This window comes from Hyperolius riggenbachi, chromosome 3 (assembly GCF_040937935.1).
Source record: "Hyperolius riggenbachi isolate aHypRig1 chromosome 3, aHypRig1.pri, whole genome shotgun sequence".
Classification (NCBI taxonomy): domain Eukaryota; kingdom Metazoa; phylum Chordata; class Amphibia; order Anura; family Hyperoliidae; genus Hyperolius; species Hyperolius riggenbachi.
Window position 1 is genome coordinate 332,345,747 of NC_090648.1, and position 17,944 is coordinate 332,363,690.

The following is a 17,944-nucleotide window of genomic DNA, read 5'->3' on the forward strand; positions in this document are numbered from 1 at the left end:
AGTACTATGACAATAATTGTAAGTATTGTCTTGCTTGGTGGTGACTTAAAAGGCATTTTATTGGTAAGGTGTGAAAATATCACTTAGGAGAAAACTCAGGAGAAAAGTGAATTGCATATAGGCCCTTGCCATTTATACAAATGTGATGCACAAATTCCTACTGACACATGGCATTCTTACTGTTGAATAGCAGCACAGTCACCAAACTAGTTTAGTGAGAGGGCGCAAGAGCATGCAACCAATACAAATTCAATATCTGGCCACCTGTCAGAGCTGATCCTTCAATGCGACAATGGAAATATTTTTTCTGCTCTTCCAATGGTTAGCCAGGTCACATACATTTTGAAAAATCATGTGCTCCACAAGTAGAGAAGGATTAAGTTGAAATGAGGCCCTAAGCAAGTAACCATTTGGTTTATTTTGATAATATTTGGTGGAGGGCAGAGCAGGATCATCCACCAGGCAACCTAGGCAGGTGCCTGGGACCTTGTGGTTGTCAAGGGGCATACCAGCCACCTTGACAACCACAAGTCCCATCACATCTTAATCCATTTCTGGTGGGAGTAGTGTCAACCAGCCCCTAGTCTCTCTCCAGGCATCTGCCTAAAGTGCCTTGTAGATGATCCAACTCTGCCGACAGGAGCCAACTCAGAAAGAACAGGAAGAGAGAGCGGAGCTGTGCAAATTGCATCAATGTTCTAATTGCTTATTGCTCACTATTGCTATGTGCAGTGGTGCTGGTCACCAGTTAAGCTGCAGATTCATGTTTTATAAAGTAAACGTGGCCACTTGCCCAGTGGCGTACCTATCATTGGGCACAGGGGGGCGTGGCGCCCCGGGTGACTGACAGCCAGGGGGGTGTCGCCACGACCCCCCATGGTAGGGGAAGAGCAGCGCTAGAAGGAGGGGTGGGGGACAGCGGCGGCGAGGGGGGGACAGATCCCTCCCTCCCTCACCTGGGTCCCCTCCTTCTGCCTCTCTTCCTCGCTGCCCGCCCGAGACCCCCCCAACATCGAACTCCCCGCAGCCCACTGCGGGGACTGCCTCCCGGAGGCAGAGCAGGGCTACGGGAAGATGGCTGCCAAAGCCCTGCACTGGAAACTATTTGTGTCTCCAGTACAGGGCTTCGGACGCCGTCTTCCTGTAGCCCTGCTCTGTCTGTCAGCGCGGGAGATGTGCTGCAGGAGGATCGTCACTGGAGGATCGTCGGGAAGCTGTACATCAGCCGGCCAGGTGAGTGAATTTTTTTTTTTACAGGTTTATTTTCTGGTGAATGCTGCGCACATAACGATTATTTTCTGGTGAATGCTGTGGACATAATGATTATTTTCTGGTGAATGCTGTGGACATAATGATTATTTTCTGGTGAATGCTGCGGACATAGCGATAATTTCTTGGTGAATGCTGCACACATAGCGATTATTTTCTGGTGAATGCTGTGGACATAGCGATTATTTTTTGGTGAATGCTGTGCACATAACGATTATTTTCTGGTGAATGCTGCAGACATAGCGATTATTTTCGGTAAATGTTGCGGATATAGCGATTATTTTCTGGTGAATGCTGCGCACATAACTATTATTTTTCTCATGAATGCTGCGCACATAGCGATTATTTTCTGGTGAATGCTGCGCACATAACGATTCTTTACTGGTGAATGCTGCGCACATAGCGATTATTTTCTGGTGAATGCTGCGCACATAGCGATTATATTTTGGTGAATGCTGCGCACATAGCGATTATTTTCTGGTGAATGCTGCGCACAAAATGATTATTTTCTGGTGAATGCTGCGCACATGGCGATTATTTTCTGGTGAATGCTGCGCACATAGCGATTATTTTCTGGTGAATGCTGTGCACATAACAATTATTTTCTGGTGATTGCTGCGCACATAGCAATTATTTTCTGGTGAATGTTGCGCACATAACGATTTTTTTCTGGTGAATGCTGCGCACATAGCAATTATTTTCTGGTGAATGCTGCGCACATAATGATTATTTTCTGGTGAATGCTGCCCACATTACGATTTCTGGTGAAATGCTGCCCACTTTACGATTATTTCCTGGTGAAATGCTGCCCACTTTACGATTTCTGGTGAAATGCTGCTCACTTTACGATTATTTCCTGATGAAATGCTGCTCACTTTAAAATTTCTGGTGAAATGCTGCTCTCTTTACTATTTTTTTCTGGTGAAATGCTGCCCACTTTACGATTTCTGGTGAAATGCTGCTCTCTTTACGATTATTTCCTGATGAAATGCTGCTCACTTTAAAATTTCTGGTGAAATGCTGCTCACTTTACGATTATTTCCTGATGAAATGCTGCTCACTTTAAAATTTCTGGTGAAATGCTGCTCTCTTTACTATTTTTTTCTGGTGAAATGCTGCCCACTTTACGATTTCTGGTGAAATGCTGCTCTCTTTATGATTAATTTATGGTGAAACGCTGCCCACTTTTTGATTAATTTATGGTGAAATGCTGCCCACTTTATGATTAATTTCTGGTGAAATGCTGCCCAATTTACAATTTCTGGTGAAATGCTGCTCACTTTACTATACAGGGAGCACCTATACCTGGCATTACCCACTGTGGCGCGCTTAGTGTGCCACACTCGCTCCTTTTTTTTGGGAGGGGGGGGAGTTGGGAGGGGAGGGTGTCTTATAATAACCAGCACCGGGTGTCAAATGCCCTAGGTACGCCACTGCACTTGCCACAAGAGAGTAGTGCAATTCTTCTTTAGATATTCTCCATTAATTCTTAGAGTGTGTTTTGCATTCTATAACTATTCACAGAATTTATTTCACTATTTTCTACGTTGCTTTCTGCATGTTGCATCTACAAGGCATTGTATATTTCTACAAGTCATATATTTAGACAGGAAGTTATAAACCTTGAAATAAAAGACAGTTACCTTCGGCCGGAGTGAAAACAGATATGTTGGCTCGGGGCCCAACACCTGCGCTAGTTTCTCCACTGATGTATGCATCATATGTTGTGAAAGGTGTGAGGTTGGTAAAAGTAAACTTCAAGTCCTTTGTGCTGTTGTCTAGAATTCGACCTGATGGGGAAAAACAAAGGAAATTATTCATACATTCACTCTAGACATTTAATTTTACTATTACTGAAGGCTTAAAAAACAGGTTGCTAAACTGTTACTGTACTTCTACTTCTCCGTGAGGAGATGGACTAGTTCAAAACATGCCAGCTCTGCCAGATTTTAACTGCTTACTTTTTTTTTGCTGTAGTAGTCTTTTAAACAGATAGCTGAATGCTGTGTAAGGCCTTGTTCACATTGTAAATCGCCAGCGCTATCGCAAGCGCTGAGCAATTTATTGAGCTTTTTTCAAAGTGTTTTTCCCTGTGATCTGAGCCTAGAAAAGCGTTTTTGTAAGAGCTTTTCTAAGCGCTTTTGCTGAGCGATTGACATCAGGAAGAGAAAATCTCAGTCAGGAAAGGAACTCTTTGACCCGGAAAAGAATAAATACAATGTATTTATTCTTATAAGCGCTTGAGAAATCGCTATACAAAGCACTTATTCAAGCGTTTTGCACTTTTCCTATACCTTCCATCATAGCAAAGCGCTCAGAAAATGGCACATGTAGCACGATTTGCTGCAAATCAAAACGCTCATATGTGAACACTCTTATAGGAGATCATTGCACAAGCGCTTTTAAGGCAATTTCTAAAATCACTAGCACTTGAAAAAATCCACAAACGCTCATAGTGTGAACAAGCCCTAAGAGTGAATGTGTAAAAAAGGCGCTGGATATAGCCACTACTAACGTATATATCGGTAAGAAAGAGTGGGTCACACTCTCTAAGCCAGCAAACACCTTTCCCTGTCACAAAAGAAATATTTAAAATAGCCATCTATAAGTTTATATTTTTTGACTGAATAAATGTTTCACATCATGTATATATATGACTAATATAATGCCACTTACCGAAAGGACCAAATAGTTCAACTCTATAACTAAATTTTCCAGTCACAATAGTTGGTGCATCCCAAGTTACAGAAAATGACCTTGCAGTGATGTTGCCTTTAATCAGATTCTGGGGAGGGTCTTCGGGAACTGGAAGAAAAAAAAGTAAGACGAAAAACATGTGTGTGTTTTTAGGATGTGGGAGGAAACCGGAGTGCCTGGAGGAAACGCACACAGACACGGGGAGAACATACAAACTCTGTGCAGATAGTGCCCTGGCTGGGATTTAAACCAGGGACCCAGGGAGCATGCTAACCCCTACACCACCATGCTGCCTGGAGATGGAAAATGATCTCCTCAAAGAAAACTCTGGAGAAAAGGTGAACTGGAGAAGAATATATATACAAGAATGGGACGGACGGACAAGAGTTGGGGCAGTATACAACAAGCAGGAATAAATTAAAAATAATAGGAATAGGTTAAGGCTGCTTTCACAGTGGGACGTTACAGCCGCACATTACAGCAGCCTGTAACGCAGCCCAACTCACAGCATTGAAAAATCAATGTGCTGGTTCACAGTGCCCACGTTGCGATGGAGTATAATGCAGCACGTTAAATGAAAGTGCAGCATGCTGTGCGTTATACTCGTATTTGGCTGCGTTAGACTGTTTGCACATGCTCAGTAATGTTTGTTTGTTTGTTTTTAAATGTGCCACATGCGCCGTTTTAGTTAGATCCGTATGCGTCAAAAAGTATGCATCACGTACGCATCAAGAGACGCATAACGCAGTGCAATGTAACATCGAACTTCAAAGCTAACATGCGTTGTGTTAGGGGCACGGACATCGCATCAAACGCAACGTCCAAGTGTGAAAGATCCCTCAATGTTGTATTGTCTATATTCTTTCACACAGTCTCAGTGCTAAAATATTGTTTATTTTAGTTTGTTTTTTTATTTTTTTAGTTGAGTTTACTTTTGTAGTTGTTTGAAGTTAATAAAAAAGCAAATAACAGCTTCCATTCTTAAGCCATTACCAATTTTTCATAGTATCAGCAGTAATCACTGTTAGAATGATGTTAATGGCCTGTTAATATATAAAGCATCCCACAGCAACCCGATCTCTGTTCCCACTGCCCTATTTTGAATTTTATTTAGTATGCTAATTTTCCATTGAAATACATGTACAGAGGAAGGGAGTGCTTCTATTCAACCACTGGCTTCAATTTTGGATTCCATTCAGCCATTGTTGATATACAATTTATGTTGGCGGTGACTGATTGGCAGGATCTGATGTATCACTAATGGTAGCCATGCACACAGATGTTTGCCCAATGGTCCAAAATGATTGACTCCACTCTGATCAAATTCCTCTGGACTGGGGTGGATGGAGACTACTCACATGCATATCAGAGCATGACAGATTTTTGGGACTCGGGTTACCTCCAGGAAATGATTGATTGTACATAATCTATTGCCTCTGAAGAAGTGACTTCAGCCTTGTAAATATGTTATTTTGCTGATGGTTATATTGGGGGAGGAGCCTACGTGGTAATTGGGCAGATGTTTAATTTACACATCTGTAGCCTGAGAACCCCTGTACATTTGTCATTTAAAATGGCACTATTCCTTCTGCTGAAATAACTTCAGCAATAAATACTGCATTGGAAACCTCCCTGGGCCCAGACCCTTCCCTACTTTTATTTGGGGATAAGCCCCCGAAATGGAGACATCCCTATCACCGCCTTGCACAGCACATTACTAAAGCCGCCAGATCTCACATTGCCAGACAATGGCTACAACCCACACTTTTGATTCAGATGACTGATAATATCCTTTTAGATATTATGATTTCTGAACGGCTGCTCACAATTACCAATGACACCTTTGACTCTTTCATCAAAACATTGCAACCCTGGATGAATGCCTCCAATCTCATAGGCCTTCGCTCATGTGCATTTACTCTGTGATCCTATATTATTACTATTGTATCAACCTATAACGCTGATCTCTTTTTCACCTGCTTTTGAAAATGTGTATATCTGTCTTGAGAAATGACTGCATATGTGGTACCTGCTATTTTTGTTTGATGCTATTACCAGTTTGTATTAAGCACAGCCCCATCAGGGGCAAACGAAACATGGCTGTACTGTTGATTTGGTCCTTTATAACCTAATAAAAACTTTGAAACTATAATGGCACTATTATATTTGGTGTGTGTGTTTGAATTTGGCATATCCAATTTGGAACAACCGAATGCTGCCGAACACCACACTTCAGCATCTTTCAGTACCGAAGAAGTGGACAGTGTCAGTTCACGTACTTGTGCTTCACGGTGCGTTTCATGTAACTCTGATTCTTCCTCCTTCCGGCTTTGGTAGGAAGAAGCATCGGAGTCATGTGAAACGTCCATGAAGCACAAGTAAGGCCGGCTTTACACTGGATCTGCGTGATTGCGGTGCGATGCTCCTGCCACACCGCTAATGTTGTCAGTTGTAGGCACCTGCATTTTACTGCATTAATAATGAAATTGTCAGCAAACAACCTTTTAAAAACAGCTGTCTACTGCTCACTTCCTGTGGCTTGAATGAGTAGTGACAGCATGATGATCCGTTGTAATGAACGGTTGCTATATGGTGGTCTCGCTGTCATGATTTTGTGGCACACACCACCCTCCATGACTGTTCTGCAGCCATGCTTTCAACTGCAAGAGGCTCGTTTATAGCTAGCAGATAGGATGCATGTAACAAGTAAATTGTCGTCCACGCATGCGCACCACACATTTTTACAAAACATGCGTCACCATTGACTTGAATTACTGTTGCGTCACCGTTGAAGTCAAGTGGTAACATGCTGCAGACTTTGCATCAGATGGGATGCTTCCGGTGCATCGCACTGCGTCGCATGAATGCTGCAAGGCTTTATACAGTTGCATTGCACTGACAAGGTGTAAGGGTAACATAGCACAGGTTACCAAGGCCAGTGTGCAAGAAGCCTTAGTAAACTACCCCTGACCCCGTCTGCTTGTTCGGTACTCAGATGGTGCTGAGATGTGGTGTTCGGCAGTATTCAGAAGTTCTGAACTCGACATGCCAAATTCAAATGTTATTAATTATAACTAATCTGTTTAGTGGGTGCGAGTTGTAGCTACATATTTCTGAAAAAAAATCATTGCCTCGTACTTTAAGCCCATCTTCTAATGTCTCCATTTTAAGTTTGTCTCTTTACATTGTCTCTTTCTGATAAACTCTTTCTATATCGTTTGGCAACTGCAGAAGTAGGTGTAATTTTACATTAACCATGCTGCAAAACACAAGCGCATTGAAAGCAGTGACTTGCTTTGCATCACGTGCCCATAAATCACACCCTTTACTCTTCAAAATGAGACAGCAATGGAACTGATAACATTAGACCTGGCAGAGCAAATGATGAAGTAGTTGCGTATAATATAATCTAGACATTTTGATCAAGCAACAGAAGCTCTTTACTTCTGGCACTCAAACTTGTTTTGACTTTGAAGGACTTAAAGCCAAAATTTCGTTCTGTGCAATGTTTTAATTGGTCTTAAAGTGCAAGAAAGCTTCATAGCAAATTCATCTTAAGAATTTCAGAAATACTCAACAATCCTTTAGTAATAATTTAGATACAAATACAGCAAGGAAAGTATACCTCAAGGGTAACTGCTGTTCTTCTGTGTCCTCATTTGTAAGTTATATCTGTGTAGACAGGGATGGGGTAGGAGCAAAACAAAAGCGGAAGAGCGCACTCAATTTCAAAACAATATAGGCGACAAGACTCTCCGTGGAATATTCTCACCTCTGACTCGCATGTATGGGTTGGTCAGTGTTAGCGCTTTTGTCCCTTTGTAGGCCAGGGACATAGGCTCTGGATACAGTGTTGCCTTCGCCTGCTGTCTCCTTTCGGTGCCCCACCAGCCAGGACACAACTCTCGCCGTTCCACAGGTGAGGCTGCATATACCTGGCTACAAGCGGCACTGAGGAAAATAGTCATCTGTGCTGCACTACTATCCATTCCCTCCTCTTCACCTCTCTGTTTTATTACTGCGCACATTCCACCATCACCTATCACCAAACCGGGAGGACTACAAGTACCAGCCAGCTTGGAGACCACACTTGAAAGTACCAAGGCGGCGTTATCCTGCGAACAAAAGGAGACAGCAGGCGAAAGCAACATTGTATCCAGAGCCTATATCCCTGGCCTACAAAGGGACAAAAGCGCTAACACTGACCAGTCAGCAACTGAGTCAGTTGCTGAGTCAGCAACGTATAGAGGCGAGAATATTCCACGGAGAGGCTTGTCGCCTATATTGTTTTGAAATTGAGTGTGCTCTTCCCCTTTTGTCTGGCTCCTACCCCATCCCTGTCTACACAGATAGTCTACTAACCACAGTGAGTGATCATCATAGAGCTGCACCACACCATCATCTCTACAAATCCACACCACCTATCCAGATCACTCCTCCTGTGCACATAGGAGTAAATATATACCACACAGTATATAGGATCATCCACCTTAAAACATCATTTGTAAGTTGTTAGCTGTAGATCACCATGGCCAGCTAGAGTTTGCTCCCTTGGGCTCCTTTTACACATAATCCATTGCAGTCCACATCCACAGAAATAGGATTGAACCACAATGGTGGTGAAAAGTGGCATTGCACATTTTCAGTGCGATGCAACATGAACAGTGTAGCTAGAGGCCTAACTACCATGTATGGGGCCCACCTGCAAAAAAAAATTGCATGGGGCCCCCTAGATTCATGAAATATAATGGCATCGCATTTTGATGCGATTATATTGTCCAATGCAATGGAGCAAGAGTGAAAGTTTATGAACTGTTTGCTGCACTATAAGGGAGCAAAAAGAAAGTCCCAAACCCTGAACAAGTTAATGAACAAGTTCTTTTTTTTCTGCCTGAAAGAGTTTATTTAGGTATGCAAGTGACAGTTTCCTTCAAATCGAGACTTAGGCGAACTATAGCCTAACCCCCACTGAAAAGGAATTAAAGCCATAAAGCTCTTTTCTTGCTGAGAACAACTTCTGAGAGCAGGGAGTAGATATAAAAGGTCAATAGTTCATATGTTTTAGCTTCTGGGACACTGAAAGACTGTCACTGTATGAGACAATACAACATTAACCATTATTTTCTTAGCAGATACACAGAAAATAAAACTGCAGGATTCTAAAAAAAAAAAAAAAAAAAGTTAGGTGTAGAAGGATAAATACAACCTCGGTCAGCCAGATCCAGCATGCCAGATTTTAAAGCGACCTCGGGGGACATCTATACACACGTTAGATTTTTGGTCAAGATGGCCCCCAATGGCTGCCCAGTCTAGGCTCTTTCTAGCGTGTGTAGGATACTTAAGTATAAATAGTTTTTAACATGTCTGTAAATGCTGAACTGGAACAGACTTTGAACTTCCTGATGTGATCAGGGCTGGACTTACAGCTTAGAGGCCTGTAGGCACAGAAGTTCTAATGCCCTAAACTCTGCCCCTGAACATAGGCCACACCCCCAAGTAAAAACATTCTCAACTCTATTCCCAGCTTTATGTCACTAACTGTCCTTAGAATCTAACACTCACTTTCTCATATCACGCTTAGTGACACGAGAGAAGGATTAGAGTGTAATTGCTTGAGGTCAGTGACATGAGACAGGGATTTGACCAAAAGTGCCTTATATCAGTTATCTGAGGAAGGGGGGAGGCCGCCTCTCCCACATAAGGCGCCTATAGGCAAGTGCCTTCAGTGCCTTATGGAAAATCTGTCCCTGGACATACAGGAGTTTGATTTTACTCACTTGATTCTGGTGTCCTGACAATTGTACTGTCAATGTAGCCAGGTTCATTGGTAACTGCGGAAACTTCAAACAAGTAAGTTGTATACGGTCTAAGGCTTCCCACAATATAGGTGATAGGCTCATTCCAAATCGCATTAAAGGTCTTGGAAGTTACTGTTCTTGAGATAAATGAAGCTGTGGTTGTAGACAGGCCACGTGTTGATGGAGGGCTTGTTGTGCGCCACAGAAAAGATTCACTTTTATCCTAAAATAAATAAATAAATAAAATAAAGAACATTAACTATAGGCTAGCACAGTGATGTTGTGGCTAGCACTCTTACCTCCGCTCCGAGCACTAAGGCCTCGTTCACATCTGCTGCGCTGAAAAACGTGTTAAAGCGCATTGTAAAAAACGCATGCGCTTGTGCGCGCTTTAGTCCGCGTTTCTGTGCGTTGCGCTGCGCTTCTTTAAAGCACGTTTTGTTTACTGTAGCAGCAGCAGTTGTCAATAAAACTTTGTTTTTGTATGTAAATGTATTTTTTTCTCCAATTAGGGGTAAAAAACACATGCGCTTGTACGCGCTTCTATGCGCTAAAAAAGCGGACCTATTCACTTGCATTGCTGTGCGCTTTACAGCTCAACGCACAGAAATGCCTGCAACACTACGTTTCTGTAACGCTGCTCAGCGCAGCGCATAGATGTGAACCAGCTACATTTAGTTACATGGAAAAATCAATACCTTGCTGAACGCACAGGGCAGTGCGCTGTGGGAAGCGCACAGAAACGGCCCTGATGTGAACGAGGCCTAAAGTCCCTGGTATGATAGCATCTGGATAGACCTTGTATGGCCTGCCCATGTTTGCTCCGCATTTCTCCAAGTGGTTTATTTGACTCCTATGCCCCAAAACCATATCACTGGTAGGTTAAAACCTTTCTCCCACATAAAGATTGCTTCGGAATGATGAATTTCTTGTAGAAATCAGGTAGATCTTTGGGGCCAGATCAGTCTTTAGATATAGAATTTGGATACGGGCACTCTTTTCACCTAAATGGAGCACTGAACACAAGTGTGCTGAAACTACTACATCAATGGAACTCCTACCTTGCCAAAGTAGCAGGCATTGATATTACACAATGAAGAGGGATTAGTAACAGTAACTACTCTTGACCACATAAAAGAACATTTGAAAGCACCCCCACATATTCCCTCTATGCAGAAACCTTTGTTTTCATTGCAAACAGCAGTAGAAGCTTGCTTACCTCTGGCTCATTGGCAAATGTAATCAAGCGTATTTCACATGGGGGAAGGGGGATGTTACATTTGGGGGATTACTAGGACTTGGTGGGAAAATAGTATTTTATGTTAAAGCCAAGGGGAGTTTATGCTAGATGTCTAGGATATACAATGATAATGCAATGTTATGTTGGGGATGCTATTATGGAGGCATTGTTAGGATACCAAGGAAGAATAGTATTTTATAGGGGTTTGATATGGTTAGGGAGGGGGCCAAAACTAATTGACAGCTTTTGCTGCTCTGCTCTGTCAAGTGCTGACAGTGACATCACAAAAACGAATACATAGTTCCAATATGCCAGAGCCAACACATATACACTCACCATAGTGTATACCTAGCTAAAGCTAGGTCTGCTGGCTCCTCTGCCACTGACAGGCACAAACTCCAGAGGGTCATTGGATCAGCAGAGATAATCATTGGGAAACCCCTCCCTCCACTTGACCTGCTCTACAACTCTAGATAGCAAACAACCCCTCTCACCCTGGCCAGTGCTACTTCAGTCGCCTCTGTTAAGGTCGGAGGTTCTGGGTCATCCCCACCAGGACTACAGGATACAGGAACTCTTTTTCCCCCCTCTGCCGTCAACCTCCTGAACTCCACCCATGTACCGCCACCACCCTTCCCCTCTTGGCCTCACAGACTTGGCCCCCTTGGTCACAGACACTCTGTCAGTATGAGACTGTAACTGCATTATAACGCCCCTGGCTGCTCTCTAGTGCTTAGAACACAGACTGCTATCACTATCTTCTATTTTCTTGTAATAAGTTTTGTGCTGTATGTTTTGTATGTTGCATTATTGCTGAGCGTTGTAGATGTTGAGCTTTGTTTGTGCCAAACCAATTCCGGGCAGGACCCTGTCATGCTTGGCGAAATAAATGATTCTGATTCTGATGCAAGCCAATAAAATGTATAAGGGAGCAAAAAAGAAAGTCCCAAACCTGAACAAGTTAATATAGCAAGTGTTCTGGCTTCACAGTGTCTTCCCTGCCTTCACACTTCCTGCACACTTGGCCCGTTTGACTAGCTCAGTAACTACTGAACCTGAGAACAACTGCTAGTTTCAGTTGTTGATCAGAAGTGACGGCCTACATACTTTTTTCAGACAGCTTTCTGGAAGAATAGCTGACTGTACATAAATCCAAGGAGCAGTGTGTATGTGGTCATCAATAGTTGGGTCAATAGTTGGGAGGAGCGGTATGTGTCAGTTCCAGGTGTGCTGACCCATTGTACAATGGTGTTATCATGTCCATCTTCTAGCACGCTTTCCGGTGAGTAATTAGTAGAGAGCAATTTTACTGATAAGTGCATTTGACTGTCTCACTAAATATGTTGATTAACTGAAGTCTATCAAAGTGAGTAAGATATAAATAAACGATCAGTTTCAGATATTTTTTTCTTATATGAATGATTAGCTTTCTCAATAACAATGTTTTAGGCCATCATCATCACCTCAAGTAATAGCAGCTATTACTGTTTTGGTCCAAATTCTTCAAGAGAGCTAAGATTCCCTCTCTGTTTATAAGATTAACAGCTTATTAGCTTATCTTTCATGCATTGGGCGACTCCATGGCCGTTTTAAGTATCACCAGATAGAAACAGTCCCTGAAGCATGAAATCACCTTAGGTAAGAAAACCAGTAATTGGAGGAATCAGTTTTCCCAATATTTTTATCATAATTATTTCTGTCAAAAAGAAATTTTGCTCGGATACCCCGCTCCACGGATTCGACAACCACGACCGTGGTTAAAAAAAAATAAAATCTGGAACAGGCGTCATTGCTTTCCGAATTTGAAACTGAAACACGAATTCGAACCGGATTTTTGCCGTGAATGAGTCAATCACGACTATTCACGACTCGTGATCCGGATTTTCTTTTAACATTATAGCAAAGCCTCCATACATGCTACAATCCCCAAAATTGCATGGATTATAAAGGTGATAAGGGGCTACAACTTCAAAAAGGACTTTACGTTTTTTTAAGCAATCGCAGAGGTGATGGTGAATCCCAATGGCACCTGGCGGTGGAGGTACCACTGGAGGAGGATGAGACAAGTGGGCGACGCAACAAAAAAAAAACCCCAGAGAGGTTTTTGTCAATGTTTTTTTTTTCTCCTTGCAGCAATAGCAATGACTTGACAGCAGAGTTGTCAGTGGACCCTGGTGTTGGGGATGCAGACTTAAGTAGCGAATCAGGAGGACTAAGTGGTCAGGGCAGCTGCACAGAATGACCAGGGCACCTCACTGGTAGTACCACAGTATGATAATGCTTCCGAAAAAATGATATGCATCCTTGGACCCTGGCATTGGGAACGCAGACTTTAGTAGCAAGTCAGGAGGACTAAGCGGTCAGTGCGGCAGCACAGAACAATCATGGCACCTCACTGGTAGTACCACATTATGATAATGCTGGCCAAAAAAGTATATGCATCCGTGCACCCTGGCAGTGGGAACACAGAATTTAGTAGCGAGTCAGGAGGACTAAGCGGTCAGTGTGGCAGCACAGAACGACCATGGCACCTCACTGGTAGTACCACAGCCAAAAAAATGAACCAAGGCAGGCAGGTTCTAACTTGCTTTGGAAAGGCAGGCATGGTTAAACTGCAGCAGCCACTTCATGTCCCCCTTGCGCCGACAATAAGGGCCAGAAAGTCACCTTCCACCCAAGCCTGGTTTATTTTCAGGAAGGTGAGAGTTTGTCCACAGAGGCGTGGTACAGCCGAGAGCACTTCTCGGTGACCAAGCCACCGGCCGCACTGAAGCATCTCTCGGAGAGACACTGGAAGGGGGGCAGGACAGGACTTCCAGGGCATACTGGGCAAGCTCACTCTAGATGTCCAGTCTCTTGACCCAGTACTCCATGGGGTCCACAGGGCTCTCACCAGTGTCAAGCCCGGTGAATGACCCCACGTAGTCAGACACTATGCTGGTCAGTCACTGGTGGTGGTTGGAGGAGGATGCTGTGTCTGCTGGCACCTCTGTTCTGGGCATCTGCACTGCATACAGGCTCTTGCTTAGGCTCAGCAGGTCTCCAGGGCGCTGTCTGCTGCTGCTGGTGCTGCGGGTGGTGGCGGTCTCAGGCGCCTGTTGCTGGGTTGGCAGTAATCACTAGTACACTCTCTCACTATAACTACACTCACTGACTACAGCTAACTGCAGTAATAAATCACTAACAGGCTAGCTACCTAAATACAACTGTCAAAAACACTATTAGAGCAATGTTAGGAGTAAAAATGCGATGTTTTTCACACTATAACGCTTGCTGAAGCAACAATGGCCTGAAGATGATCCTCTCAGTGCCACAGTCTAGCAAGGATGGAGCTGGCTTCAATGGCTGCTGCTTTATACTGTATACAGGAGGGGAGGGCATAGCCTTCCCTCCTATGATGGGTTGCTAGGGCCCGGCTGGGGGTCTCTGATTGGCCCAGGGAAGTAATTTCCACCCATTTCCACTAATCACGACCTAACCACGGCTTTCCCACCGCGTTCACGATCGTGAATGGATCCGGATATACAAAATCACTGCCTGTCATGGCCTTGTTCTGCTGTTCCCTTTCAATCTACGGGTCCGGATTTCAAAGCCAAATAGTCAAAAAATGCTAGTGATTCATGGCTAATCCGTGATCAGGAGTTTGTGGGGAGTACCACTAGATGGCACAGTTGATAAGTGTTTATTAGTGATCTACAAAGAATTCTCCTAATGTACACATTTCTACTGAACAAAGAAAGTAGAGAATCATAGCCAGCAGCTATCAATCAGTACAAACTAGTTCATTCAGCAGTGAGAAATTTTTATGGGATAAATTCAATTCCATGCCAGGGCCAGTGCATATTTGAATACTTAGAGAACTTGATGATCAAGTCAAGCAAAAACGGCACTGTAAATTTGGGGCGCCTCCATAGGCCTTAATTTGAATTACAGCTATAGCAGCGCTCAGTCAGTAAGTTGGGCGCCATCAAAAGACAGAGTTCAAATTACGATAAAAACAGCTTAATTTGGCCACCAGCACAGGGCTGGATGAACAGAATTGCAGACTGGAATTCCACATACTACTTTATATACTGTGATTCTTCAGTATATGCTGTGATTCTTCTCTCCTTTTTTTTACGGTCTGCCTTCAGGCTCAGCTTTAAAAGAAACTTGATGTGAGAGACATATGGAGGCTGCCATATTTACTTTAAAACAATACCAGTTGCCTGGCTATCCTGCTGATCTTTCAAGCATCAGAAATGTCTGAATCACACACTTGAAACACGCATGTAGCTAATCTTACCAGATTTTAGTCAGAAACATCAGATCTGCATGCTTGTTCAGGTTCTATGGTCAAAGGTAAGGTATGGATCAGCAGGACAGCCAAGCAATGTGCATTGTTTAAAAAGGAAATAAATATGTCACCCTCCATAGATCGCTAATCTTACCAGATTTTAGTCAGAAATATCAGATCTGCATGCTTGTTCAGGTTCTATGGTCAAAGGTATTAGAGACAGTGGATCAGCAGGACAGCCAAGCAATGTGCATTGTTTAAAAAGGAAATAAATATGTCACCCTCCATAGATCTCTCACCGTGGGTTCCCTTTAAGGACTATCTACTATTACTTTTTATGTTGCCTCATCTTTGCTCAGAATATAGTCTAAAAACTGAAACTAAATTCCACAAAAATAACAAACAAACATACTTCGCAAAAGGGGCACGTGAGATCTACTTACAGTGCACTCTGGTAGTGCTCCATTCAATAGTTCTTCGACTTTCACCGTGGTATCTTTTACTATTGCTCCAGTTCTTGCATGTTTAACACTTATCTTAAAGCTGGTAATTTTTCCATGTGGTTGCCGAGGTAAAAACCATGTGAGATTCACTGCAGAAGCATTCAGGGCTTCAACAGTTAAATTTACAACTTTACCTGGAGCTGTAAACAAACAAAACAGGTCCTTATTAGTGCTGTCACTGTCAGTGCCTGTAGAAGGTATTTTGTTATTTATATACAACATAACTTAAATAGAAACTATATGAAACACTAATCAGATATTCATGTCCACTTCTCTATCACCACAAAACAAGTTAAAAGCAAACTTGTCTCTAGGTTCAGATATTTAATCTTGAGAATGCTAATCACAGTTAGAGGCAAGCTTGATCGGAGCAGCAAATTGCAGCGCGATCAAAAATGGACGCTCACTAAATAGCTGTTGCCGGGGTTGCCTGCTATAGGAACTGCGGCTACCAATAGTGGATGCGAAGCGTCGCTATTACTAGCCGCAATTCCCATAGCAGGTCACTATTTAGCGTGTGCCCATATCTTGTCATAGGGGGGTTATTAGTTGCCTGGTGGGTGGGTTATTAGTTGTGCAGGGGATGAGGATTATTTGTTGCCGGGGGTGAGGATTATTAGTTGCCGGGGGTTATTAGTTGCTTGGGAGGGGTTATTAGTTGCAGGGGGGATTATTAGTTGCCCACCAGGGGAGGGTTCTGTGTGAGAGTAGGGAGATGTTAGGTCATAGTGAAATATTGGCACATATTACTGATATTTCACTATATCAATTAGGCTGTAGATATCTGTAAATTTACCGATATTCTACTACCGCTATAAAATGCTCCCAGAGCCATGTTTTTTTTTTCTAGATTACGCCCACAGCCAGATTTGTGCGCGGCGGACAAACTAAAGTTCCATACCTTGTATTCACATGGCTTCATTGCTACATAATTGCTTACTCAGCATGATAATCATGGACTTCAAAGGGAGGTTGCGTTCAGTCAGTAGACACATGAAACTGAATAAATGTCAAGGTCTTAAGTATATTCATTGATTGTAGTGAAGATGTGTCCATCACAGAGACTCCACTCACTGAATGTACCCACCTCACTATGTTAGAGACCTTAACCACTTGATGACCCCAGCCTTTACCCCCCCCCCCCCCCCCCTTAAGGACCTGCGCTGATTTCGCTGATCTGTGCTGGGTGGGCTCTACAGCCCCCAGCACAGATCAAACACCAGGCGGAGCGACCAGATCTCCCCCCTTTTTTCCCCACTAGGGGGATGATGTGCTGGGGGGGGTCTGATCGCTCCTGCCTGCGTGTGGCTGGCAGGGGGGGGGCACCTCAAAGCCCCCTCCACCGCAGGATTCCCCCTCTCCCTCTCCTCCCTCCCTTCCCCGGAGATCGGAGGCTGCACAGGAACGGATCTGTCCTGTGCAGCCTCTAACAGGCTCCTGCCTGTCATGTGACAGCGATCCCCGGCCGCTGATTGGCCGGGGATCGCTGATCTAGTATAATGCTGCTACTGTTAGCAGCGTTGTACAAATGTAAACAAAGTGGATTATTTCCGCTTGTGTTTACATTTAGCCTGCGAGCCGCGATCGGCGGCCCGCAGGCTATTCACGGAGCCCCCCGCCGTGAATTGACAGGAAGCAGCCGCTCGCGCGAACGGCTGTTTCCTGATTAATTAACCTGCAGCCGGCGACGCAGATGTGCGTCGCTGGTCCTGCAGCTGCCACTTTGCCGACGCGCGTTATGAGTGCGCGGTCGGCAAATGGTTAAAGAGAATCCGTACTGTACAATTTGTACAATAAAAAACATACCAATCAAGTCACTGTCATCTCCTGGATCCCTCTTTGCCGTTTCCGCCGCTTCCCGCTGTGATCCGAGCTTTTAACCACCCTGGCGTTCTGATTAAATCGCCAGGGTGGCTGCGGGAGGGTTTTTTTTAAATAAAAAAAAAACTATTTCATGCAGCCAACTGAAAGTTGGCTGCATGAAAGCCCACTAGAGGGCGCTCCGGAGGCGATCTTCCGATCGCCTCCGGCGCCCAGAATAAACAAGGAAGGCCGCAATGAGCGGCCTTCCTTGTTTTGCTTATATCGTCGCCATAGCGACGAGCGGAGTGACGTCATCGACGTCAGCCGACGTCCTGACGTCAGCCGCCTCCGATCCAGC

The 17,944-nt window shown here is 43.9% G+C and overlaps 1 protein-coding gene across 5 annotated transcripts in view; it reads right to left on the minus strand.

The window, feature by feature from the left end:
• Positions 1 to 17,944, minus strand: part of PTPRQ (protein tyrosine phosphatase receptor type Q) — a 356,602-nt gene that overhangs the window by 216,685 nt on the left and 121,973 nt on the right. For all 5 annotated transcript variants that reach the window (XM_068276870.1, XM_068276873.1, XM_068276874.1 and 2 more), the window contains 4 exons: positions 15,724 to 15,923; positions 9,744 to 9,987; positions 3,946 to 4,074; positions 2,913 to 3,059 (listed from right to left, as the gene is read on the minus strand). In XM_068276870.1, coding sequence (XP_068132971.1) covers positions 2,913 to 3,059; positions 3,946 to 4,074; positions 9,744 to 9,987; positions 15,724 to 15,923 — 720 coding nt within the window. The remainder of the gene's footprint in view (positions 1 to 2,912; positions 3,060 to 3,945; positions 4,075 to 9,743; positions 9,988 to 15,723; positions 15,924 to 17,944) is intronic.